Source organism: Cryptomeria japonica, chromosome 4 (assembly GCF_030272615.1).
Source record: "Cryptomeria japonica chromosome 4, Sugi_1.0, whole genome shotgun sequence".
NCBI classification, from domain to species: Eukaryota; Viridiplantae; Streptophyta; class Pinopsida; order Cupressales; family Cupressaceae; genus Cryptomeria; species Cryptomeria japonica.
This window is the reverse complement of record NC_081408.1, coordinates 379,856,841-379,883,375: the sequence shown is the minus strand read 5'-3', so window position 1 is coordinate 379,883,375 and position 26,535 is coordinate 379,856,841. Positions and strand designations below refer to the sequence as shown.

Here is a 26,535-nt window from a genome sequence, read left to right as displayed (position 1 = left end):
ATGATTGGTGGACTGCTTTATTTGACTCAGACTGGGCCTGACATTATGAATGTTGTATGCCTTGTTGCAAGATTTCAAGTTGATCTGAAGGAAAGTCATGTTACTGCTCTGAAGAGGATATTCATATACTTGAAGGGAACAATTGATTATGGTTTGTGGTATCCGAAGGAAGATGATTTCACTCTAAATGCTTTTACTGACGCTAATTGGGCATGTGATGCTGATGACCAAAAGAGCACTACCAGTGGAGAATTCTTTTTGGGAAAGAAGTTGGTTGCCTGGACAATTAAGAAGCAAGGTTCTATTTCTTTATCTACTGCAAAAGCTGATTACATTGTTGTTACTAGCAATTGTACTCAGGTTATTTAGATGAAGAAGATGCTGAATGATATTAGAGTTGTTTATCATGAGCCTACCGTTATATATTGTGATAATTCTAGTGCTATCAATATTTATAAGAATCTAGTGTTGCATTCTAAGACAAAGCATATATCAATTCAAGTTTCATTTTCTAAGAAAGTCGGTGATAAGGAAGTTCGATTGGAGTATGTACCTACAAAGGAACATATTACATATATCTTCACTAAGCCTTTGCCTGTAGATACATTTGTATATCTAAGAGAGAAGTTAGGGGTGATTTCCCCTCTTGCTATGAACTAGATGCATTGAGTTGCATCAATCCGGTGGACTTCATTGTCTTATTCTATTATCCAAATTGATGAGTAAGTGTTGCTGCTCTAGAGGAATAGTTAGTATGTTGTTCAGTTGATCAGATTTGTGAATTTATCCTAAGGGGGAGAGATTGTCCTTCTTAGAGGGAGAGATGTATGATTTGTATGTGTCTTTGACATTGCTGTCAAAGGGGGAGAAGAGCATGTGAAAAACCTTATAATATTTTTGTGTTGTTTGTCAAGGTGGAGTTGATCCTTATGATCTCAGGGGGAGATTGTTGGTTATTAATTTCTTTCTTTGCATTGATTGTTTTTCTCATTCATATGTTGCCATTAATGCCAAAGGGGAAATTGTTGGATATTAGAGTTGTTGGGATGTGTTGTTGTCATTGATGTTAACATATTCCTGTGTTCTAGAGAATTGGTTTGTTGCAGAGAGTTTTGGTGATCTGTTGCAGATGTGCTGATGCGGTTTATTGGGTTTTGAGATACTTATCTCTAGTTGATTCAGTATGAGTTTTATGATTCTATGAGGTGATCTGATCGAGTTATGAGGTCCGGTATGTGGACTGATTTTTTAGTATTTTGAGTTGCAGAGTTGTAGTATTTGATCTATATTGCTCCGGAATGATTATATCTCGAGTTGCGGATTTTGGAGTGTGTTTGGGACGTTCATGTGTGTCCTCTAATCAGATGGTTCATGATTTAGAACTTCTCAAGCGTATCTTTTAGTTATTTAGTTGGTGTTCTGGAGCTTCGGTGATGGTGTTAATGTTGAATCTTGTTATTCGAGTTGTTGTGGTGAATGCAGTGGAATTAAGATTGATGATGTTCTCTGATCATGTTCTATGCGTTTTGGTGGTGTGCGTTGATTGTGGTGCGTGTTACTGAATATCTTATTGGTTTGGTGTTATTCTTCGTGTTATGCGACATATTCAGTGGTGTAGCAGGTTGCAAATGATCTTGGTAAATTATTTGGCGGTGTTGAGTGTTCGAGGATTTGATTTTGGTCCATGCTATGTCCTTGACGATATTGTATTGGTCCGGTTATGAATTTATGTATCGTGTGATGTAATTTTGTAATTAGGTCTTATGTGTTGAGCCGACCTTAAGGGTAAGGTTGATAAATTGTATAAAAAGGCATTGTAATCATGTTAGTTGTGTGTCTGCAAGTGTTTGCAGTTGTGTTTATGATCTGAGAGTATATTGTATGTGTGAGCAAGTAAATTTATCATTCGGAAGTGTGGAAGAGTAGAGAAGTGTTGTTGTGCAGACATAGTGCTTAACCACAATTGTAATCAGGCATTTGGAGATGCTATTCTTTCAGTTCATGTAATTCAGATTGTTGTCCGATCTTTGTAAGGTAGTGAGCCTTCCTCAAGGTTGTAGCCCTTCTTGTTTTTGAGCAGTGAGCTCTAGGCAGTGTGCCTGAATGCATGTGCATTCCCAATTGTAATATTTACATATACTACTGCAGAGTATCATCTTATTGTGGGTAGGTTCCCACCGTGGTTTTTCCCTTAACCGGGTTTTCAATGTCAAAAATCCTTGTGTTATGTGTGTTGTTGATGTGGTATTTATCTTTGCTATTACTGTTCTTAATCAGATTTGAAGTTATTGTTATTTTGGTTGAGTTTGATGAAAACTGATTCACCCCCCCCTTCAGTTTTCCTACATTGTTGTTGGCCTACTTCTAACAATCACCACCAAAAATTGATGGGGGTTTGGGCTCACATACCCAAACACTCATCCAAAGAAACAAAGGAATAAAAGAAAGGGTTTCGAAAACTCTGCTAACAAGAAGGGAAAAGCATGGAAAATAAATCATACTTGGTATGAAATCCATGAAAATCGGAAGAATATCCTTGTTCTCCCATGAACTCGACTCCACAAGAAGAATAAAATCAAAGCCAGAAACACAAGGAAGATGAATTTAAAATAAAAAGACTCCTAATTGAATTCAAAGATTGGGAAAATAAATAACTCTTAGTGTCATAAGTAGTTTCAAAAACTTGATTTGCACTTGTCAAGGTGCATTTCGGGTCTATAAACCCGATTTGCAGCTTGAGAGCCAAAAAGGTAGAAAAGAGGTGTAAATCGGGTTTGACCCTAGGAAGCATACTTGGTGTAAATTGGGTTTACAAACCAGATTTGCACATAGATTTCACTCTTAGTTAAAAAGGGAACAAGCAGGGGAAAAACGCACTTGCGATGATAGAGATGTCTCGTAAAGCGTGCATAGAGCTTCGAAACCACAAATGGACAAAAATTTGTGAGGGTTACCTCAATTTTTGCAATGCTAAAATTGAGGATAATATGCATGAAGAATCAATGCAAAATTTTGGAACACATTAGGAACTTTTTGACTTTCTCATCTTTAAAAGATGATCCATTATAAGATGTGTAACATAGGAACACCAAATCAAGTGATAATATTGGTAGCGAGGAAGTTGCAAATATCATTGGTGGTGGTTGTTTTCATGGGTATCATGTCAATCTATTTTATAGAGTAGCCAAGTGCTATAATTATAAAGGAGCGATCTTTAGATGAGGTGGGGAAATTTTACCAATTAGATCAAGACCCTAAAGTGAGAACGACCATAATGATGTCAATGTTTATAGGTCTTGAACATGAGCATGCATTATGTTGATATGTTGTTGGGAGATATGACATTTCTTGACAAATTCATATAACTCACATTACATTATTTGTGAAATAACAACACAGATTTTTAAAAAAAAAATCAATATCTTATTTGCTTTACCATTTACTACTCCATGCTAGTAGAGATCTTCAATCCAAATAACAATAGAACAAAAATTATTTATCACTCTTATAAAGCAAAAATGACATGTTGATTTCACCATTACTACGCTATGGTACGAGTCATTAAGGCAAGATACCAACCCGGTGGTGTTACTAGTATGGAAATTAAAGTCGTGGGGGGAAGAGGGGGAGATTGTAAAAACAATATTTCAGTTTAATTGCAAAACAATTGGGACAAGGTAGATGTTTGTCTCCGTGTAGGGCAGAGAAAGACATACATGGCACAGGGATGGAGATTAAGACGTCTGCTGGGACGATCTCAAAGTGAAAAGCACGAATTGCGGTCGTTACCATCATCCTTGTCATCAACAGTGGCAAGAAGGCTTCTCCGGCGAGTGGGAGGTGTTGTTGGGGTGGGACTGGGCTTAGGCTTAGGCCTGGGATGGATGAGCCTCAGCCTCAGCAACATCAACAGCAACAGCGTCAATGGCGAGGAATATGATGTTCTGCGGAGGTTGAAAATTGCAGGTGCAGTGCCCGCCCGTCTCTCTCGCAATGCTCTCACAGCCGCCATCATTGCCTTTGGTATGCCACCTTCATTATCATCTTCCTCTCATGCTACATTTTTTTGCCCAATTCATTAGGAAGAAGAAGAGAGAAATTGCATTTCTGTTGCAACAAGAAATTATTAAGGTGAAATTAACCATAGGTTCTAAAAGGTAATCTTTTTTTTTCTCCGAGTTTTGTGGATGAGTGGTAGGCATGGTTTGAAAGGAAACAATTTTTTTTCAAATTTTGAGATGGTTATTAAAACATTACTAAAAAATTAATTTAAAATTTTAAAATTTAAATAACTAATTGAAAGCATCTTAAAAGAAAGTCGACAACTTTCAAAGTATGTAAATTGTTGCAGGATTTGCAATGGCATTATATTGATCCAATAATCCATATGATCATAAAGAGTAAATGACATAATATGTTTTTAATTTTTTTTTCAAATTTTTATTAATAAAACTACAAAGTACATGAGAATCACAAATGACAAACATCAAAATTATAAAATGACAATGTCAAAAAAGGATGCACATAGCTGGTTTGAGTAACAAGCTTACGAATTGAAGCCGTCATCATTGGAAATCTCCGAGATCATTTCTCATTGCTGGAATTACATAACTCAATTGGCAATCAATGTGACCCCCTCCAATTTTATGTAATAACCCTACCAAAATCCTTCAACAAACTTGTAATATTTCTGAATTTTCACTTACAGACTTTTCGTCAAACACTTGCTAGGAAGCTGCACTTTGAGTGTATTTCAACAAATGTTTTACAAATTGATTTGAAATGAAGTGCTCAACATATAATAAATTAGAATAACACAAATTGATACAACCAATTGGAGTAGTACATTCAAGGAGTTTTTGATAAATTTTGATGCCAGAGTATTATGAAGCCTATTGTTCAAATTGTTGTTCATTTACATAAGTCTTTTCTGAGTTTTGGTTGCAAAATGAATATGAATCAGTTCTTTATTAGTTTCATACCTGAAAGTTCCTGTTGGCAGCAATTGCAGATGATTACAAGCTCCTTTGTAGACTGTGAACAACAATAACTCCAGGACAGTGATCATCAAACAATTTCAGAACTCTATTGGCAGCGATTTCCTTTCACTCCTAGATGCCAGATCTGATATAAATGGCTTCTTATACTACTGGGACAGAACTGTAGCTTATCTTGTTTTGATTTCTCACCATTAATAAATTGCTGAATCTGTCCAATGATTACCTCAAGACTGCACTTTCTTCACCCACCAATTCCAGTTGGCATAAAAAACACATGCAACTCTTACAACAATACAGAAATCTGAACATGTAGAAGTCTTAAACTGAATGTGATTTTCTTCATCTTCAAGTGGAAATTTCCTTGTAATCAGTCCTTTCATGCTGCACCTAGCAGTGAAATAGCCAATTACCCATATAATGGAGCGGCCATGGTTTGGCATATAAATCCTTCAAGAAATGACTGCAAGTCTCCTTTAAAAACCCGTACATTTTCACTTCAGGTCTGCACACCTTCCTCAATGGCTGCAATAAGCTAACAATGGTGGAGGGTACTGTAGCAGAATTGTAGTGGGTACTGTAGCTTGCAACCCTTGTGCCTGTTTTATCTCCAAATATCCTCTATAATTTGCTAAACCAATATTACAAAGAAAATCTTCAATCTGGAAACAAAATTGCAAAGTTGGAAATATTATTTCAACACAAATCTCCACAAAACAACATAGGGCACAAATCTTCAAACTTGAACATTCAGCTCCAATGTGAATTTTTTGTGAATCCACCTGTATTTCTGAGGGAAGATATTTCACTCTTGAAATTAACCTTTGTCTTTAGCCTTTTTTATAACCCTTTGTGGAACTTTCTGGAAATTATATTTTAAAATCACTTTTTAATAATTATCTTTTTTGTTCTATAGAGTGATTTTTTAATTTTTTTTTAACTTTTCCGACACTTCAGTCATTTGAAATTCACCTTATTAAAAAATTAATTTAAGTTGTTTTTTCGACATCTGAAATTAATTTCCACACATTTAGCCAAAGTTGTGAAAAATACAAAATTAGTCTGAAAGTGAATTTTGAATGCGCCAACATACTTAGAAGCCCACTAATGATCCAATGTAATTAAAATTGGTACTTTCCAAAAATCGAATATTCCTCCAAGAAGTTTGGAATGCACTTGGAATGACAAAATCGGCTCCGAAAAGCATCAATGAATTTATCTTGATCCCTTGAACACAACACCATTAACTGAACTCTATTTGAAAAAGCTGGCGCTTTCCAAGGAAGTTGGAGCTTTCAAAGATGTTGAATGACCGAAAAAGGGAACATTATAGTTATCCCTTCCCAAATATTGCTTATCTTCAAACAATGCCAACTCGATAATTGATTGATCTTGCATATAACCCAATAGGATTTTAGGATTCCAGATCATTCTCAAGAATATTCCTTTACAATGATTTTGTTGCTCCATTCTAATACAATCATCCACTGCAAATTTGTTACACCCTGAATTAATTCCACCAATCATGTATATTCTTGGATCCCAAATTTTCATATCACAATACACATTGAGGCTAGAAGGAAGAACATTTCTCATCAAGTTACCAACAACAATCACACATACCCCTTTCAAGTGGCTGATACAAATGACGACAACAATGTTAAAACTGAAAATTAAATTCATAGCTCTCTTGGGAATGCTTTCGCTGTCATAAACTGATAACAGCTCATTAATACTCAACCTCCAAATGCTATAATGGTAGTCCTGTGCACACAAATTCATGCAACCAACTGCAATATCTGGAAATATGAAGATGAGCAACATGAAATGACTGCAACAACCATTTATCATCAATGTGGAAGTTAGAAACAATTGAAACATGACTGAAAACTCTACCACAATTCGCTGTATACAAATATAACTTTGCCAAGCTTGTGAAGGAAATAATTGTTCATTTACTAGTAATGAATGGAGAACAACAAAATGGAAATTGGAAACCATGAATTTTTCATTCAATACCCTCCAGGTAATCTCATGTTTTTTGTAATCATTTTTCAATAAGATACATTCAATGCAAACTCAACATTCTTTTTAGGTTCATGATATCAAATTCTCTACATATTTTGTGCTTGGTCATTAAGATAACAAATAGTGATGTCTTCATGATACACGGAATGATAGGACTATCATGAAATGTCATATCTTGTATGTAGCTTGCTTCCACAAACACCATCTCATGCTTAGCTATGAAATCTTGCTTATCAACAAGGTAATGCCTCTTACAAATGACACACTCATAGAACTCATTAATCACCTTATGATTACCAAAATCATGCAAAAATAAGGGCCCACTGTTAATAATAATAGAATCAACGTTTTCTTTATGCACATCATCTTTATTTTCTGAGTATGCTTCATGCTCCTCATTATCTACCACAAATTCACTATCATCATTAGCGATCTCAACATTTGTATCATTGTCATACCTTTCGTTTGGATCATTCTGGAGCTCCATCAAAAATTCTGTCATAGCTATTGAAATTCCCGATGCTGTCTTTTCTTCTTTGTTTTCAACTTCTTTCTGCTTAATTAAACTAGTGCTGGTAGTCATTAGTTCATCTTCTTTGCTGCTCCCACGTGTGACTAGGTGTCTAGACTTTCTGGCATCTGAAACAATGCTGCTCTTTTATCAATTGATTCTTGCTCTTCAGTAGACCACAAGCATCTAACTCATTTTTTGTCTAGCGTTATTTCAAAATTTCAATATTTAGCATGACTAATCTCTTTGATAACTCATGTGACATTGTTGAAACATTCAATTCATTCCTCCAAACAGCCAACAAGTTTGTAATGTCCCCTACTTGGAAGCTGTCACGTTTTCAACAATTATCATACATTTCCAAATGCATTATCAAGTTATTATGCTTTTTGTCAATTAATTTCACATTTTATAATTCATGGCCCTCTATATTATGATCTAACCTTGTTACCATCTAACTCTAAGGGAGGAAGGGGTAATTATATTACCAGGGTGCTAAGAAACCAAACTACAACAGACTCCCTCAAGGTTTACAGATGCAGACCCTAACCCCATCTCGGGATTATACCCTCAAGGTTTACGGAATCTGGTCCTTACTCCATCTCGGGATTACCTAATTGGTTGGAATTAGACTGCCTCTCCCTGAGCACAAATCTAGCCCATCCTCCATAGGCTTTAGCAGAAATAACAAAGATTAGACTATAAGTATACTAACTTCTCATGTATTATGAATATATATGAAATTAAGTATGACTATCATACATATTGCAGTCTATATTAATATTACTATTAAATTCTGCATAAGAACATTATCAGGCTTCATATATTAAGCATACATATTAAGCACATCCCCATGCATACCACCAGGAACAAGGATGTTACTGCCTGTAACTTAATAATAATAATTCTGACCTAATCTGATCCATGGTGAATTTGATCTACTAAGTGATTAAGGATTGCTGATACTGTCTGCTGCTGTTTCTGGGAGAAGTGTGTGTTATTGTTTCTCATCCATGGTCTTCCCCTCCTACTACCCGTCTCTTCTTCTTATACCCCTTTCTCTTGGAGGCTTGTGCTCTTAGAGGCACTCCATTTATGAAGGGTGGTATCTCTTTAATTTCCGTCTCTCTTGTTGTATTAACAAACCATTTGATAACTAATTCGTTGCTTATTGAATCACACATGATCCCGTTTTAATTACTTTGTTTTCACTTAACATCATATGGTTTAGTGTAAGCAATCCTTGCTGATAAATCTTGGTGATAGATCTGATTTGTTAGATTTGGGGCCATGGCATCATCCAAACTCCAGTGCTGCTTTAATAAGGATAATAATTATTAATTATGTTGTTATTACTACATTTATTTATTGTGCCACTCCAAGGATCGCCTTCCTCGACTTTGTTAAGATGGTAAGCAATAAGACTATTGATGCCTTCAGTGGTGAATATAATTAATGTTGTTGTATAATATTCAAAGATCGGCGCTCCTTATTTATTACTGATTGTGAAAAGAGACTGAACCTTGAGGATCATTCTTGGAACATCTCTGTGATATCTCTGATTTGCTAAATGTGAGTGACTGTAAAAGATATGGGACTCATGAAATTGTGAAGTCTTACATTTGTAAGACAATTTCATGTTACAAGCTCAAGTACCTAGTCAGGGTCATGACAGTCCACCCCTCCCAAAATTTGCTTGTCCTCAAGCAAATTATTGAATCCAAACAACCTTTATTACCTTCCATGGTGTGACTCTGAGATTACCTAGTCACAATCTAGACTAACTTGTAACACCCGAATGTAGAGTTGGTGAACGTCTTGCCTTGTTGCCCGATATTAAGAAGGTTTCCAAGTGCCAATTTTCAGAGTGTAATTTCTTCGTATTCTTTTTGATATCAATAGTGTATTAGGAGTTTTTCCTGATCATGAATCGTTTCATTCTTGAATCAATTGGCCAGATGGATATTGCATTAAATCTTAGTTGACTGACAATTGTCATAATTGAAGGCATGGCTCGTTGTACTCAAGTGTCACTTAGAAGTGTTGACAGAGGATCTTTGCCTTATTGAATTTGTTAGGAAGAGCTGTGCACAACCTTGATAGAAACTTTTCCTAATTAGGTAATGTTTATATCCGTTGAATTGGCCTTGGTATGAGCAAACTATAGAGATTGATATTCATCCTTATTAAGTTGAGAAGTTCGTTTTCTTAAATAATAGTTAGTAATTCTTTGTAGTAACCTATTTCGCCCAACCGTTTTGAGGAGTTAGATCTTTGTCGAATCGAACTTTCAGTAATGAGGGCCTTCTTAATTGTGCTCACTTGGTTTCAGGTATTTTCTTGTGGGGGCTATTTCTCTGAGTTTTCTATTCAGATTAATCAATATCTTTAACTCCAAATACTTAGAAGGGTTTACGTTTTAATAGGCTATCGCGGAATCTTGATGGATAATTATTGCATATAAAAGGGTTCAAGTGTACTTTGTGAGCTTTTATAGAGTCTCACTCATTGGCATTTTCATTACGATGAAGTAAACATATAAATATATACAGATTTGATGCATCCATATAAGTATTGGTTAAGACACGAGGCATGAGTTTTGAGGCATAAAATACAGTGATACATGAGAAACACATATGCGGAAAACACATTTGGCATAAAACCAACACCTTAAGTAGAAGCACACGCATTAAGACCATAACATCATATACATGAATACATGTAAAGCATGAAGTATGCATCTGAATACACATAGGGTGTAAAGCACATGAATACACATAAGGCATGAATCATGCTCATCATACATAGAATACATGTAAGGCATGGATCATATACACGTGATGCACTAAAGGCATGAAGTACACACATGAATACACTTAAGGCATAAAGCATATACATAGCACATGGATTCACTTAAGTCACACAGCACATAAAGCATGAAGCATGAATTCACGTAAGTTATAAAGCATATATGTGAATATAAAGCATGAACATACACTTGAATTCACTTAAGTCATGAGGCATACACGTAGCGCATGAATGATACACATGAATTCACATAAGACATGAATTCACGTATGTGAATATACATAGTGCATAAATTATGAGGCATACAAATGAATACACTCGAAGCATGAAGCATACATGTAGAGCATAAAGCATGAAGTATGCACATGAAACATAAGACGTGAGTCACATACACATGAATATGCAATAAGGTGTAATACACGCAAAACTTGAATCATATATGTAAAACATGAAGTAATACATAAATACACATAAAGATATATGCATATGGACTAAACACCCTGAAAACACATCAGTCATGAAGTAAATATGTTTAAGATATGAAGCTTTTGAGAAAGGCATACGTAAAATGCACATGGAATAAACATGTTGAAAATACATCAATCATGATGCGAAGTATATTCAAGACACAAACATGCATGTACAATACAAGCATACATGAAGAAAGTACACGTATACAATGGAGCAATCATGCTGAAGACACATCAGAAAAAAAGCAAACACATAAATATCTGCAAACTATGGAGTATATATACATGAAACATACATTTGAGAGAAATATACATAAGGCATGTGAATACACTCTATAAATGATTGTTTGATCATTCATTTGATTCATTCAGTATTTTACCAATTACTTGCGTAATATGGTATCAAAAATTCGTCAAAATGAAAAGTTTTTCTGAAGGTTGAATTTTTTTTTGTTCGGTCATTTTGTTCTTGGCTTCAGTTTGTGCGACTTCGTTGGCTCTGTGTTGGGTGAAGAATTGTGAATTGGACATGATTTTCGTGTTTTTGGCACCCTCGGCCAAAAATTTTCCGTCTCCCCTTGGCGTGTAATCACGATCTGCAAATTCCATTTTCGCATCGTGACCTGTTTCATGGGTTTCCAGCTTTGCTTGCGACCTTCGATTTTGTTCGTATTTTTTCTCTTGCGTGACGACTCTGTTAAAAAAAGACAACAAGATTCTTTATTTCTGCTCGTGATTTGATTTGCGGCAATGGCAAAGGTTTACATACCCGCATTTTTTCGATGGCAATTTCTCAGTTTTATGCCCGCGAAAGTCATTTTTTTGGGCGCGATTTTCTGCAACTGGTTTTCGCAGACTTTTTAGGGCTGATTTTTTCCTCCGTGACAACCTCTTTTCCGGCCAACATTTAGGGTTTTTCATATATTTGCTCTCAATTCAATGACCAGTTTGTTTCCTGCAAGTCGCCTAAGATTTTTGGGCCTTTGTATTTTTTTTTTTGCTGCCTAGGGTTTTCATTCGACCCTCCGTCTTTTTTCTGCGGCCAGGACATTTGTTTCAAGAAATTTTTTTCGAGTTTTTATCACCTTTTCAAGGTTTTTTTGACAGATTTCTAGGTCTTTGTCAGAATTTTATGGGACCTCAAAAATTTGTACATTGGGATCCATGCCCGAAATTTTTTTGCCTCGAAATTTGTACAAGCTTTCTGCCTCAATTTTGTTCATTACGCTTTGCGTTTATGCAAATTCATGCATTGACAATCTCCTACCTCGATATTCATGGCATCATTCGGTCAACCAGCTTTGACCTCAGTTTTCGTGATGGCATCTTGACGAATATTCTACTTCAAGGGAGTCAGAAATTCAATGACAAAAACTATAATACCTGGAAGTAGTAGATGCTCACAATTTTCGAGTATCGTGTCATCGATCAGTTGGGTTTTGGAAAGGCCACTCGTCCCTCTGTTGCCGATCCTGATCAAACCAAGTTTGATGAGCAAAATCGTGAAGCTGTCATGCTCATCAAGCTATTAGTGATTAACGATCAACTTCCTCAAATACCTACCGGCAAAACAGCTGCCGAGATATGGGAGCATCTCAAGATGCTGCATGAGACGTCTGATAAGAGCAGAGCCTTCTTTCTAAAAAATATGCTCTTCTCTATAGTCATGGATGAACGAAAATTCCTTCAGGAGCATCTCAATTCGATCAAAGACATCCGTGATCAGTTAGAAGCCATTGGCCGGACTTTGGACGAGGACATGGTAGTTATCACATTGAAGAGTTTGCCAAAGTCCTATGAGCATTTTGTCGAAACACTCAACATCACCTCAATTGGTGTTGATCTTAAGTTCGTTGATCATTGCACCAAACTTTTGCAGCAAGATCGGTGGAAGCAACAGTTCGGCAGCAGTACCAGCTCATCCTCTACAAAACAAGCTTTCGTAGCTAAATCCTTTCATAAGGATAAAGGGAAATCTTAGTTTTCTCAGTCTTCTTAGTAGAAGAACTCTACTCCATCATCAAAAGGCTCGAAGAAGAAAAATGTTTAGTGCAATTATTGCCATAAGTTTGGTCATATGAAACTTGAGTGCCGTAAACGCTTGGCTGCACAGGCCAAGCAAAGTGGTTCACAACCTAAAGCAAATGTAGTGGAGTGTCATGTCCCCTTTTCAAAAATAAAACTTACTATTTATAGTAGAATAGCTTGTCCAGAATTAGTAAGTCAAGTCCTGCGAACAATTTGGGAAATAATGTTCTAAGTGGAGAAAAAATCAAATCAGATTTTAATGTCAAATTATTAAATGGCATTTTAAATTAATTGGAGCCAAAAATGGCAAGGGGGTTTGGAGAATCTCAAAATTAGCAGTTATTAGTCTTCTTGAGTTGGATAAAATGGCAATTTCTATTCAAGAGGTGAAAGTGGAGATACATTTTTGGAAAGGCAGTTACAACTTTTGAAATGCAAGATTCCCTTCTCTTTGGCATGGGAATTTTGGTGCCCAAAAGTGCTTTTTGAATATTGTGCCTTTTATAGTGATTTCAACTTGTTTTTGGGATTCATTCTATCTTATGATTTTAATAGAGTTTTGTTGTTCTTCTTCAGAGGCTGAGAAACCTTTGAAGGAGTGATCTTCTAGGCTAATAAACTAGGGGGATAGAGGCTTGCAAGCAGTCTGTTTACAAGTCTCCAGTGGCAATCACATCCAAGGTTGTAGTTGTGCTTCAAAGAGATGTTATGTGTGTTGTTTTGTCAGGGGTTGTAATAAATAGTGTGTTGTAGTTTCTTAGTTCATTTTCAAATTTGTATCGTTGGTAATAACAACGTATATTGCTGTTCTTGGCTATGCTAGACATTTATTTCATGCATCCTTCTATTGTGGGAAATGTGAGGAGTTTGGAGAGTATTTTGGATTTTGTTGTGGATTTGTGAAGCTTTGAGCTCCATTTCTGAAGCTATTTTGCAATGCTTAATGGGAGATGTGTAGACTGTCACAAACCTATATTTGCATGCTGTTGTGTTGACGTGTCTAAAATTGCTGAACTTGCGACTTCATCCGGCCAACGCAGAATAGAATGATCTCGCCGAGTATCCTATCCTAAGGAAATCCCTAATGTTGTTTCTTTGATCAATGGGGACGACCTCAAGGTTTTGATTGTCAAGTCTTGATTGCCGGATAACTCAGTGATCGATGTGTTTTGCTGGGAGCACAAGGGGACTTTACGATTTGCAACAGGGTGGTCTGTTGTGATTCTCAGATTATGAAATAAAATCAAAAGGGAAGGGTTCAGGAAGCCTAAGGACAAGGATGATAATAGTTGATGCAGCGGGTAGACAGATTTCGATAAACCAGTTCTTGTTTCGCTAGAGATACTCTCACAACTAGACAAAAACGGTGCAAGCTCCAAGGGATGAAGGATTTTCAGACCGGAGACACTCGTTTTAGGCACCCAATTCTGGCGCAGCCTAAGACGAACACCTGCAGTTGAACTAAGCACAATTTGGGTTCAGACTAACCATGCACGGTGACCTACAATCAGCAAACCCCCAATGGTATGAACCAGAAATGCATCAGATACCCCTCCACACTTCACCATTAAAATCCCTGCACTCTAAAATTTAACCAGCTGAAAGAAACCATGCAAACAGGATGAAAACAAGACAATAAACACCAAATCAATGTTTATATATTGATTTCAGCTGCCTATTACAACAATTTCTGCAGCATCTCTATGCTACTGCTAAGATCTAACCTATTCTACCTTTTAAAATCTAACTACAAAATTCTAACCAACTGTCTGACTATCTAACAAAAATCTCTAACCCTTTACAAAAGAAAAGCCTCTGCCTTTTATAGATTTTAAAATATTGAATCGAAGGCTAGGATGGACTGCATCCAAGGGTCCTGATCTGCCTTCCAGAAGCTGGCAACTTTAACCTATGCCCAATCAATTCTCAGTTATCTAAACAACCATAATTTCAACTACTTGCCACTATTTGGCTTTAATTTGGTCAATCCGGTAGTTGGACATAATTGTCCACAACTGTATTGTTTACCCTTTCTTTCAAAATATCTTAAGTGGGGCCCACAAATAGTTTTACATTAAAATTTAAAACAGCTTTAGTTTACGGAAACTGAACTTTTGGAGTTAAATCCAACCGTGTACTTTTCCTGAGAATGTATGATTGTTGCATTCGGAGTGTTCTTCGGTTTTGGTGAACTTTAACTTTGTTCAGCGGCACGCTTCCCAATGCTCGGTTGCTCTCGCGTTCCTGCATCTTCTTCTTCAGCTTTCAGCGCTTGGCTTTGTCGTTTTAGGCTTTCTCCTAGTTCTTCGATGACGTCCTGCGCCCTGCAAACAACAATTTCATTTTAATAAATTAATTTGAAAAATTAAATAATTTAACAATAAATATTAAATTTTAACGCCTGGCTCGAGAAGCTCTTTGTGAGATGTATCTTGAAATCTGATCTTTAATTTGCTCTCTTGAACGAAATTTAGGCGAATCAAACCTTTGAGAGATTTTGTTTTATTTAAGCGTCAATGCCCAACTTAGCCTTTCGGGCCCTTTGGAAGCTTTTTGCGGGTTTATCATCTTGGCTATGAAGTGATATGAGCGAACTTTGTTTTAAGTTGAACGTCTTTATGCAAACTTCAGGCCTTTGGGGGGCGATTGCAAGGTTTATATACTTCGCGGTTTTATCTCCAGTTGAGTTTCAGCGTTCTCAACCCTTTTTCAAACTTTATATTTCACGATTTCCACTAGTGTCAAACTTCGGTGAAATAGATGGTTTTTCAAACCATGCGTGAACTCTTATTACTTCGGGATTTACCTTCTTCATGCAAACTTCGGCATTTTTACACTTCGTGCAAACTTTATAAATTTCGCAATTTACCCTTGTAATGCGAATTTCCGGAATTTTAGACTTTTTGCAAAGTTTATGACAAATTTCGGGGCTTTGGGGGCGATTTCAAACGTCGGGGATTTAATACCTTTTGCAAATTTAAAACTTCGCGACTTCACCCTTTCTGGAGGGTCCTTTTAAATTTTAACTTCGCGATTTTGCCTTATGGCGCGATTTCGGATTTTAACGTCTTCTTGCAAACTTTAAAACCTTAGCCCTTAATGCGAACTTCGGCAAATGGAGAGGGTTTGAAAACTTTAGAAAAAAAATCGTGATTTTCGGTGTTTGGAGAGCTTTTGAAAACTTTGGCGATTTTGGTTGCCTTTCCAACTTCGGCGTTTGGAGGTCGTTTTGTAAGTTTATAGCTCTTTAAAACTTTTAACTTTCCTTCATATTTACCCTCTAAATCGCGATTTTCGGGATTTTGCGTGCTTTTTCAAACTTTTATTAAAAAAATCGCGATTTTTGGTGAATGGGAGGAGTTTTGAAAATTTGAACTTTTTGGACTTATCACCTATAATGCGAATTTCAGGTTTTCATATTGTTTTGCAAGCTTTCTCTTGTGGGATCGCGATTTTTCCCAATATTGCGATTTTCGGCACTTGAAGGAGGTTTGAAAACTTCGGCATTTTGAGAGTGTTTGCAAAGTTCTTACTTTTCACACTTTTCCCTTCTAATGTGATTTTCGGCATTTTTGAGCCATTTGCAAACTATGAAAACTTTTTCACTTACCCTTTCTAATGCGATTTTCGGGACTTTTGGGAGTTTTACAAAGTTCGGAGTTTAAAGTACTTTGGGAATTCTTTAAAAAACACTGCGATTTTGCCCCAAGTTCGCATTTCGGGATTTTAAGAGGTTTTGCCAATTTCTAAAAACCTTTGCATTGTACCCTTGATTAGCGAAAATCGGGATTTTTACCCATTTTGCAAACCTTTAAAAACTTATGTAACTATCCCCCCTTAGTGCGAATTTCGGGATTTTAAGAGGTTTTGTCGACTTTTGACACTTCCTTGCAATTTCCCCTTGGCTGGCAAAAATGGGGGATTCCACCCATTTTGCAAACTTTTCCAACTCTTGTAATTTTTTCCTTTTTTCCATATCCCTTTGGCGAAAATCGACATTTCAACGTCTTTATAGGCTTTAACCTCTTTCTTCACATTTAGGCGGCTTTGCGAAAATTGGGGAGTTTGAAGTTCGCAATATGGCCCTAGAGGCCGAATTTGGTTTTAGTGCTTGACCCTTCATACCCCCTTCCTCTTCCACAAGGACAGAAAGGCACAAACTGGGGGTGCCTGTCCAAGATGGCGACGGGTGTGCAATATGCACAACATGTTGTAATGCCAAAATTTCTGTAGAATCTTCTTCTTATGTTTTATAAGGGTTTTAAGTGTATAAATTCATTGGTGCAATTTTCGGCATACTCGATTTCACCGTTTGGTTGCAAATCATAAATCTGACTTGGGTTATTAGAATTTTGTAATTCTGATATAAAATTGCAGCAAGGATTATTACACGGAGCACACTGAGCAGAGTGAGTCTGCCTTTTACGCCTTAATGGCTAGAAGACCTATAGACCATGTGAAGTCTTCTGCTTGGTATATAGATTTAGGTGCTTCACGCCACTTCACTCATTGCCGGGATTGGTTCACTGACTTTCAGCCATGCTCAGATTCTGTTATTTTTGGAGGAGGGGAAGAAAATATTGTTGTTGGAAAGGGCAATGCGCAGATTCAGTCTGGAGGGAGGAAATTGATTTTCCTCAACGTGTACTATGTTCCAGGAATGGAACTCAACCTTCTCTCAGTCAGTCAAATTCTGAGACATTCTCCTTGTCTCGACATGATCTTTAGTTCGCATCAATGCAGTATCGTTGATCGAGAGACTTAATCTACAATTGTTGTGGGTCTTGAGGATCATGGTCTATTTAGACTAGTTGACTCTGGTGATTCTCAGGAGCTTGCCATGGCAGCCAAGCGCTCCTCTGTTAGTACACTCTGGCATTAGCATTATGGGCACTTAAATGTTCACCATCTTTCTTAGCTTGTTTGGGAAGATCTTGTCATCAGATTGCCAGAGATCCAGATCCAGAACCTTTGGAGTTTGCAGAGCTTGTCAGGCTAGGAAGCAACATCGAACTCCGTTTTCGGATGGCGACTCCTGGAGGGCTTCTAACGTGCTACAATTGGTCCTTGCTAATATCTGTGGACCGATGAATACTCCTATTACCGGGTCTAGGTATTTTTTGCTTTATGTTGATGATTTTAGTCGAAAAATGTGGGTGTATTTTCTTTAGTAAAAATCAGAGGTGTTTGGTTTCTTTCAAAGTTCAAAGGCTTAGTAGAAAAAGAGTGGTGAACACATTATAACTCTTAGCTCAGACAATTCTTCTGCTTTCTCTCATTTCTGTGAACAACATGGGATCAAACGTCAACTCACAACACCCTACACCCCTTAGCACAACGGTGTCGTTGAGCAATGAAACCGCAAGATAACCGAAATGGCTCGGTCCATGCTTGAACACAAGTGTTCTAAAGAAATTTTGGGCTGAAGCAGTTAACATTGCTGTCTTTTGAATTGGTCTCCTACTGTGGCTGGTCAGGCCACGAGCCTAGAATCAGTCATTTGAAAACTTTTGGCTCCACTGCTTATGTTTGGATCCCTGATGCTAAACGCACCAAGTTGGATGCCAAGAGCCAGAAGCTTATGCTAGCTAGCTATAGTGATACTCACAAGGCCTATCGACTTATTGATATCGAGACAAATGTCTCATTTTCAGTCGTGATGTGGTTTTTGATGAGGATTGAGGGCCGTTTCAGCTCTCTGCTCCAGTTTTGGATCCAGAGGATCAGCCATTGAAGGCTTCAGACTTGGGTGTTTGTTTTCCATTAGGTCCACCTAATGGGAGGGCTCCAGCTGTTCCAATTCTTGCACCTACACCGACTCCTTCTACAAGATCATCTAGACACACAGTTGCACCACCTGACTTTCCTCAAGATTCGTCTGATCTTCTGTTTGATGAACCTGACCTTGTTGCACCTCCTACATTTGATGTTGGCACTTCTACTCTCCGACCTAAATGGTGGGCTAAGACGATTGTTGATCTTCATGATGATGAGCTCATCAAGGGTAGAACTGCTCGGAAAAAGAGAAAAAATCCCGATTATGTCAATTTTGCTCTCATGGCCAACATTCACAGTGTGTATGAACCTTAGACATACACAGAGGCGAAAGGGATACCTAAGTGGGAATAAGCTATGGAAATTGAGCACCACAACTTGCTGAAGAATAAGAACCCCATTGGATGCAAATGGGTCTATAAGGTCAAATACAAGGTTGATGGTACTTTGGATAAGTACAAGGCTCGTCTCGTTGCCAAGGGCTTCTCTTAGTGCGGAGGGATTGATTATGAGGAGACCTTTGCTCCGACAGGAAAGATGAGCACCATCGGATTAGTCTTAGCCATGGAAGCTCAGTGTGGTTGGAAGGTCCATCAAATGAACGTCAAGAGTGCCTTCTTGAATGGCGAGTTACAGGAAGAGGTATACATGATGCAACCTCCTAGATTCAAGGTTGACGGAAAAGAACTCCAGGTGCTCAAACTAGTGAAAGCACTCTATGGCCTGCAATAGGCTCCTTGGGCATGGTACATGAAAATTGATAAGTACCTCACAGATCAGGGTTTCCAGAGGAGTCCTTCTAACTCAAATATATATGTCAAGACTATTGGCATTGATATCATCTTTCTGGTTATATGTTGATGATCTAATCATCACTGGCAGCTCAACATCTTTGATTCAGGGAATCAAGTAGAATTTATACCAGTCTTTTGACATGACCGACCTTGGGCTTCTGCACTACTGCCTGGGTGTTGAGGTTTGGCCTCATGGCATCTTCATCTTTCAGTCTAAATATGCCAGGGCTTTGCTATACAAGTTCTGAATGCAGGACTGCAGGACTGCAAACCTGCATCTACACCTATGGAGAAAGGCTTGAAGTTGTCGGCCAAATCCGGTTCTCCAGTTGAGAATGAATTCGATTTTTGGCAACTAGTGGGCAGTTTAATATATCTCACTGCCGCTAGACCTGATCTGAGCTATGCAGTGAGTTACATATCCCGCTTCCTACATCAGATCATTGGGCTGCAGCGAGGCTGATCCTGTGTTGTAGTGAAAAAAAAAGTTTTTTTGGCAAAAGCAAATTGCTGGGAAACCAAAAAAAATGAAAAAGTTGAATTGTCAAATGGTCGTAATTTGTCCATAAATTTAAATTTTAGTTATCTATTAAATAATTGATAATTTATTTTTGATTAATAATTTTAATTAAAATTATTGTTAAATAATTTAATAATCTATTAATATTGTTGGTATATTTTGATAAGTTGTTAATTTGTAATTAAAATTAGAATAATCTTAAAAAAACAATTTTTTAAAATTGAAATTTTTTTTTTTCTGAATATTATTAAGTACTATTAAGAAGTAGAAAATCAGTAAAAAAAATAATGAACTGCTGATTGCAATTTATGAAGCACGCCTCATATGAGGCGACTGGTTTCTTTAAAAAAAAGGTATGCCTAACATTTAAAATTACACCTCAATATTACAAGCACACATTTTCTACACTTTCATCCCTACTTAAAAGAGGTACAACATACATTGAAAAGTTCGCTCAGTATGGATTCAATAATTTTTAAAGAAAATATTAATGGTTGATTAATAAATTTATAATTATTAATCACTAATTACTGTTTTTCTTAAATAAAGAAAGTGGATGTCCCGCACGGGAATACCGTAACCTCACTCATTGTTAAAGGAATACCGTAACCTCGAGCCCTTATTCCAAAGCAAATTCATTTTTGCTGTTCATGAGTAAATACAATGTATTTTCTAACTTTTAAAGGGTCCCAAGGATTGATTTCAAGAAATTGGAGAAAGATTTTTTGTACCAGTCATGGATGAAGATTTTTTAGATCCAACATCTTTCATTTTGCATCATTCAATATGCTTTTCTTGTTCATTAATTCAACTTCCAGATTCTGATTTTATTCCCAGCAATGAAGTGTTCTCACTCTCATGTTTTATGTTGATTCTAGTCATAAATACGGTTGCTTTTTAACAAGGTGTTACACGAAGGATTCAACATTCAGTTTTAGTTGTCAAATAGAGGACAAGGCGACTTGTAATGAAGAGTAAATAGAGGATGTCTTGATTCAAGCAAGGTCCTCATTGAATAATCAAACTTTCAAAAATCTCAAGGGGTCACCAAAATTTCTTCAACACATGAAAGTATCATAGATCATAGTTGTTAGATTATTTGTCATTGATGTCAAAGGTTGAATTGAGTTTGTTTATGAATGTTGGTTGAGCTGGCTGGTTGTGTGCTTTAGCTGTCTACTTGCTTGCTTTAGCTACTTCGTTGCCTACCAGCTTGAGGTGCTTGGTTGCTTGCCTGTTTGAGCTGTGTGCCAGCTTGTTTGTTGTCAGCAGCCAAATAAGATGTTATGCCATGCCATGAGTTGAATATTGTTTATGCCATGTCAAACCACGTATTTTTAGTTTGGGTCAGAGGAGTCGTATTTGAAGGCTTGTCAAATTAAATACTTTTTTCCTTCTCTGACAGTTAGTGGATAGCATAGTGTCTTTATTGACATGATTGGATTATTAATTCTTACGTTTTTTTTGGAGGACCCGATTTAAAAAATGCATGCATACGTTTTTATTTGTCAAATACGTGGCTGGGATTTGTACTTGGCAGGTTGAGTTAGCACAAATGTTATGTTTTTATCTGAGCTGGAGAATAAGTGTGATCGTGGGTAATCAAAAGCAGCAGAGGTCGTTTTTTTTAAGTGCCACAAAAATTTATTGGAGTGGAATCCTAATGTCAAAAACCACCACGATGTGTATGTCAATTATGAGTCGTAAGGAGTATACAGGAGCCGACATTTATTTTTTTGATATGGAGGGGTTGAAAAATGTTACGTTTTTTTTGGGGATTATCTTTTCAGAAATGGAAGCTACGTTTTGGATATACACCGTTGTGGAGCCTATGAAGAGAGGTGAAGGCAGTTATCGCAAAATTAATTGATGAATTTAAAAAAAAAAATTTTCGAACCCTTTTTTCGGGGTGTGATAAGGCTTATTTTAGTTGGGCATTTGTGCAATTTTTTGTTTTTATTTCTGTATTGAAGAAGTTGCGGAGTTTCTAAATCATTCAAACAGGGTGATTTTTTGGAGAGTGTTGTTGAATTGAGAAAGATGTATGAGTTTGTTTTTGATATATATCCTGGAGTTGATCATATTTCGTTTGTAGACTTGGTCTATAAAAGTTTGCTCTTTGCAACTTATATGAGATTGATATCGTGGCCATTTTTGGAATATGAAGTCATTTTTACTGTTGTTGTGCGTTGCCAGAATTTTGGAATATATCTCTCAAAACACAGTGCTAAAGAGATGTTATGAAGTGTTTTGAAGTTGATACGTGAAGGATATATGAGCTGATGTGTGTAGTTCAAAAATTCTAAAAGGATGCATTTATAAGAAAGAAGTCACTCTATATGTTCTATGTTCAAACTGTGCAACTGTTCAGTGAGAGAGTTTGCGGTTAGTTTGGAAGTGTATCATTGTTTTTGAAATATGAAAGAGTTATTTTCTATTGTGTTTTCATTCCAATATTGCTTTGTATTTTTGAGATTGGAAGTTTTGTCTAAGCAATTTGGAGTTGGTATTCCTAGTGAGGTTGGTGACTTTTTATTAAGAGAGTGTGTTTTTACAGAGGTTGGTGCCTTTGCCATGCAGAGTTGGTGCTCTTGGAAGGTTAATGCTTTTAGTGAGTTGTAGATCACTTATGTAACTTGGGTTGCAGCCCATTATTTGGAGTAAATAGAATTCTTTTGTGCCGTGGTTTTTTACCCAAAAGGGTTTTCCACGACAAAAATCTCTTGTTCTTGTTTCATATTTTGATTACTTTGCTATATCTCTGTTTTAAGTGGTTTCTTGAGTTTTTTAAAAGTTATTGAAAAGTTTCAAATATTGATTCACCCCCCCTCTCAGTATTTGCTATGTGCTTCTCAATTGGTATCAGAGCAAGTGCCTTTTGTTAAAGCTTAAAATATTGAGGGTTGATTCTATTTGCACATTAAGATGAATGCTCTGGAAGGTCTTGCAATGAATAGAGCTCCTCCATTTGATGGCTCTAACTACACCTTTTGGTGTGTTAGAATGCGAGCATACTTGATGTCTCTTGGATTCGATGTTTGGAACAACGTGGTGTTAGGCTATACACCTTCTCAAAATCCACCATCCATTGCTGATGAAAAGAAAGCGTTTGAAAGAAATGCTAAGGCTATGAATGCTATACTATGTGGATTGTCAGAATCTGAATTTGTTAAAGTCATGCATTGTGTTACTACTCAAGCCATGTGGGTTAAACTCAAGAATGCCTATGAAGGAGATGAAAAGGTGAAGAAAGCCAAGCTTCAGACTCATATGATGCAATTTGAAAGTCTGAAAATGGAAGAAGATGAGAATGTTGCAGCCTATTTTTTAAGAGTAGATGAAGTAGTGAATTCTCTTAAAGGTCTTGGTGAGAAGGTTGATGATAGTTTGGTTATTCAAAAAATCTTAAGGTCTCTACCTTTTAAGTTTTGATGCAAAGATCTCAGCCATAGAGAAGATGGTTGACCTTGATAAATTGTTCATTGACAAGCTCCATGGTATATTGACTGCATATGAGACGAGGACAAACACAGAATCTTCAAAAAGGGAGACTGCTTTCAAAGCTTCTAAGAAAGGCAAACAAAAGGAACAAGCTTCAAGTGATAGTTCGAATGATGATTCAGACTCAGAAGAAGCTCTATTCATGAAAAGGTTGAAGAACGATTTTAGCAAACAAAAGAAGAAGATGCTTCTTAAATGTTTTAACAGTGGAAAGACTGGACATTTTGTACTCAAATGTCCATATGAGAACAATGAAGACAAAAGAAGCCAAAGTTTTATAAAAAGAAGTTTAGAGGAAAGGATAAGAAGATATGGAAATCTAAAAGGAGTCTATATTCTAAGGAGGAAAATGATTCATTTGAAGGAAGTGATGAAAAATCTTAGAGTGATGAGATTTTGTTTATGGCTCTAGAAAAAACTCATGCTGAAAATCAAGAAGATAAGATGTTTTTGATGAGGAAGATGGAGAAGTGGATCTTGAACAAGAATTGTTGAGTGCTCTCAGTGAGATTAAAAGTCTTGTGAAGAAAAATCTAAATTTGAAGCTGCTGCTCAAAAAAGAAAGTGAAGGAAAAATCAAGAAATCACAAGCTCTTGATGATGCTAACAAGCTTATAGATGACCTGAAAATCCAGATTGAATAAGCTAAGAAGGCACAAGAAGATCTGAAAAATCAGATTAAGTTGAAGGAAGAAAGTTGTGATAGATTGGAGGTTGAAATTGTCACTCTCAGGAAGTTAGACAAATCATCAACACTGCTGAACCAAGAAGAGATAAGTGAAAAAAGTTCACTATCCTTGGATGATCTTCTAGCTTTTCAAAAACAGTTTTCAGATAAATGTGGAGCTGGCTCTTGGTGATGCTAACAAGCTTATAGATGACCTAAAAGTCCAGATTGAATAAGCTAAGAAGGCACAAGAAGATCTGAAAAATCAGATTAAGTTGAAGGAAGAAAGCTGTGATAGATTGGAGGTTGAAATTGTCACTGTCAGGAAGTTAGACAAATCATCAACACTGCTGAACCAAGAAGAGATAAGTGAAAAAAGTTCACTATCCTTGGATGATCTTCTAGCTTTTCAAAAACAGATTTCAAATAAATGTGGAGTTGGCTTTGAAGAAGGTCAAAGCTCTAAGTCTTCAAAAGAAGAACATCAGACTCTTAATGGTGACAGCTCAAAGTTTTCTTCAACAAAAATCAGAAATAATGGTTTCAAGCAGCCTTTCAGTACTAGACAAACACTCTTAACCAGGTTTAATCATTCTTCTTTCATGGTTATTGTTATGCTTGTAATTACTTTGGGTACAAGACAATAAATTGTAGAATGCCTTTTAGAAATGATTTCAGATTTGTGAATCAGAACTCTTTTGCCTGTTTGAAGAGTTATAATTATGTTTGTTACAAATGCAATAACATTGGACATAGTGCAAAGTTTTGTAAGAATGGTAGGGCAGATTTCCCAAAGAAAGATACTAAGAACAATGATAAGGAAACCAAAGTGTGGAGGAAGAAAGAGAAAGAGGCTAAAACAAAGTCTTTGATTGTAGAAATGACTCTGTTTGCACAAAATGGGAGAGATATTTGGTATGTGGATAGTGACTGCTCCAGACACATGACCAGAGATGAGAGTAAGTTCTTGACTCTCAAGAAATCCAATGGTGGCAAGGTAAGGTTTGGTGGAAATTGATCTGCAAGGGTGGCTGGAAAAGGTACTCTTGTGTTGAATGATGGAAAGACTAAAGTTGAGAATGTGCTGTTTGTAGAAGGCTTAAAACACAAATTTCTCAGTGTTAGTCAGTTGTGTGATCAGAGACATAGTTTAACTTTCAGTTCTGATTGTTGCAAAATTAGTAAAGATGGTGTTCATATTGATGATGCAATAGAGCAGCGAACAATTTATATATTCTTGATGATGTTAAGAGTGAAACTTGCTGTTTGAGTTTACTTGATGAATCTTGGTTGTGACACAAAAGATTTGGTCATATAAATTTTGATAATTTTATTTAGATCAGCAAGAAGGGAGTTGTTAGAGACTTGCCTAAACTCACTAAACCATTTGACGCTATGTGCTAGGATTGTCAATTGGGCAAACAAACTCGAAGGAGTTTCAAATCAAAGTAGTACTCAAACACAAGGGCTTTAGAGTTGATACACACTGATTTGTGTGGTCCTACAAGAACAACAAGCATGCAAGGTGAGATATACTTTATGCTTTTAATTGATGACTACTCATGTATGACTTGGGTGGCCTTTTTGAAGGAAAAATCAGAAGCATTAGAGAAGTTCTTAAAGCTTTTAAAGCTTTGGTTGAAAATGAGAAGGATCTGAAAATTAATTGCCTACGATCAAACAATGGAGGTGAATTTACCTCAAATGATTTTGTGAGCTTTTGTGAAAAGTTTGGCATCAAAAGACAACATTCTGTTGCTAGGACACCTCAACAAAATGGGGTGGTTGAGGGGAAGAAGAGATTAGTTCAAGAGATGGCAAGAAGCATGATGAATGAATACAAGGTAAGTGATTGTTTTTGGAAAGAGACAGTTCATACAACTGTCTACATTCATAATAAGGGCTTGATTAGAGCTAAGCACAATAAGTCACCATATGAACAATGGAATGGTAAGACAACATCTGTTAAGCATTTTAAAGTTTTTGGTAGCCCTTGTTATATTAAGAGGGATGAGGACAACTTAGGCAAATTTGATCCTAGAGCTGACAAGGGTATTTTTCTAGGATTCTCTTCAAAAAGGAAAGCCTATAAATGTTTTAACAAGAGATTGCATAAGATAGTTGAGAGCACTAATGTGAAAATTCATGAGATTGCTAACACTTTTGAGAAATTGCAAAGTTTTGATGATGATTTACAGAATGGAGTGGCTGAAAGTGCTGATCAGTCAACTTCTACTAGTGTGCAAGTTGGGACAACAAATAACAATGCTGGAAATATCCATGAAAACAATCAAAATGGAGGTGCTGATACACATTTTGGGGGTGGAACAACAGACAATTAGTTTGGAACAGCCGATGCATTAGTTGGTCCTACACGTCCACATGATATAAATAGATCTACTATCAGATTTTCTCTTAAGACTACTTCAAGATTTG

At 36.7% G+C, this 26,535-nt stretch overlaps 1 protein-coding gene across 1 annotated transcript in view; it reads left to right on the top strand.

Annotated features, from left to right (window-relative positions):
• Positions 1–3,575: 3,575 nt before the first annotated feature.
• The window catches only part of LOC131047610 (putative ABC1 protein At2g40090), a 224,781-nt gene continuing 201,821 nt past the window's right edge, over positions 3,576–26,535 (top strand). Inside the window, exon 1 of the mRNA XM_057981401.2 lies at positions 3,576–4,023. Within this exon, the coding sequence (XP_057837384.1) occupies positions 3,717–4,023 (307 nt within the window). The 5' untranslated portion in view covers positions 3,576–3,716. The remainder of the gene's footprint in view (positions 4,024–26,535) is intronic.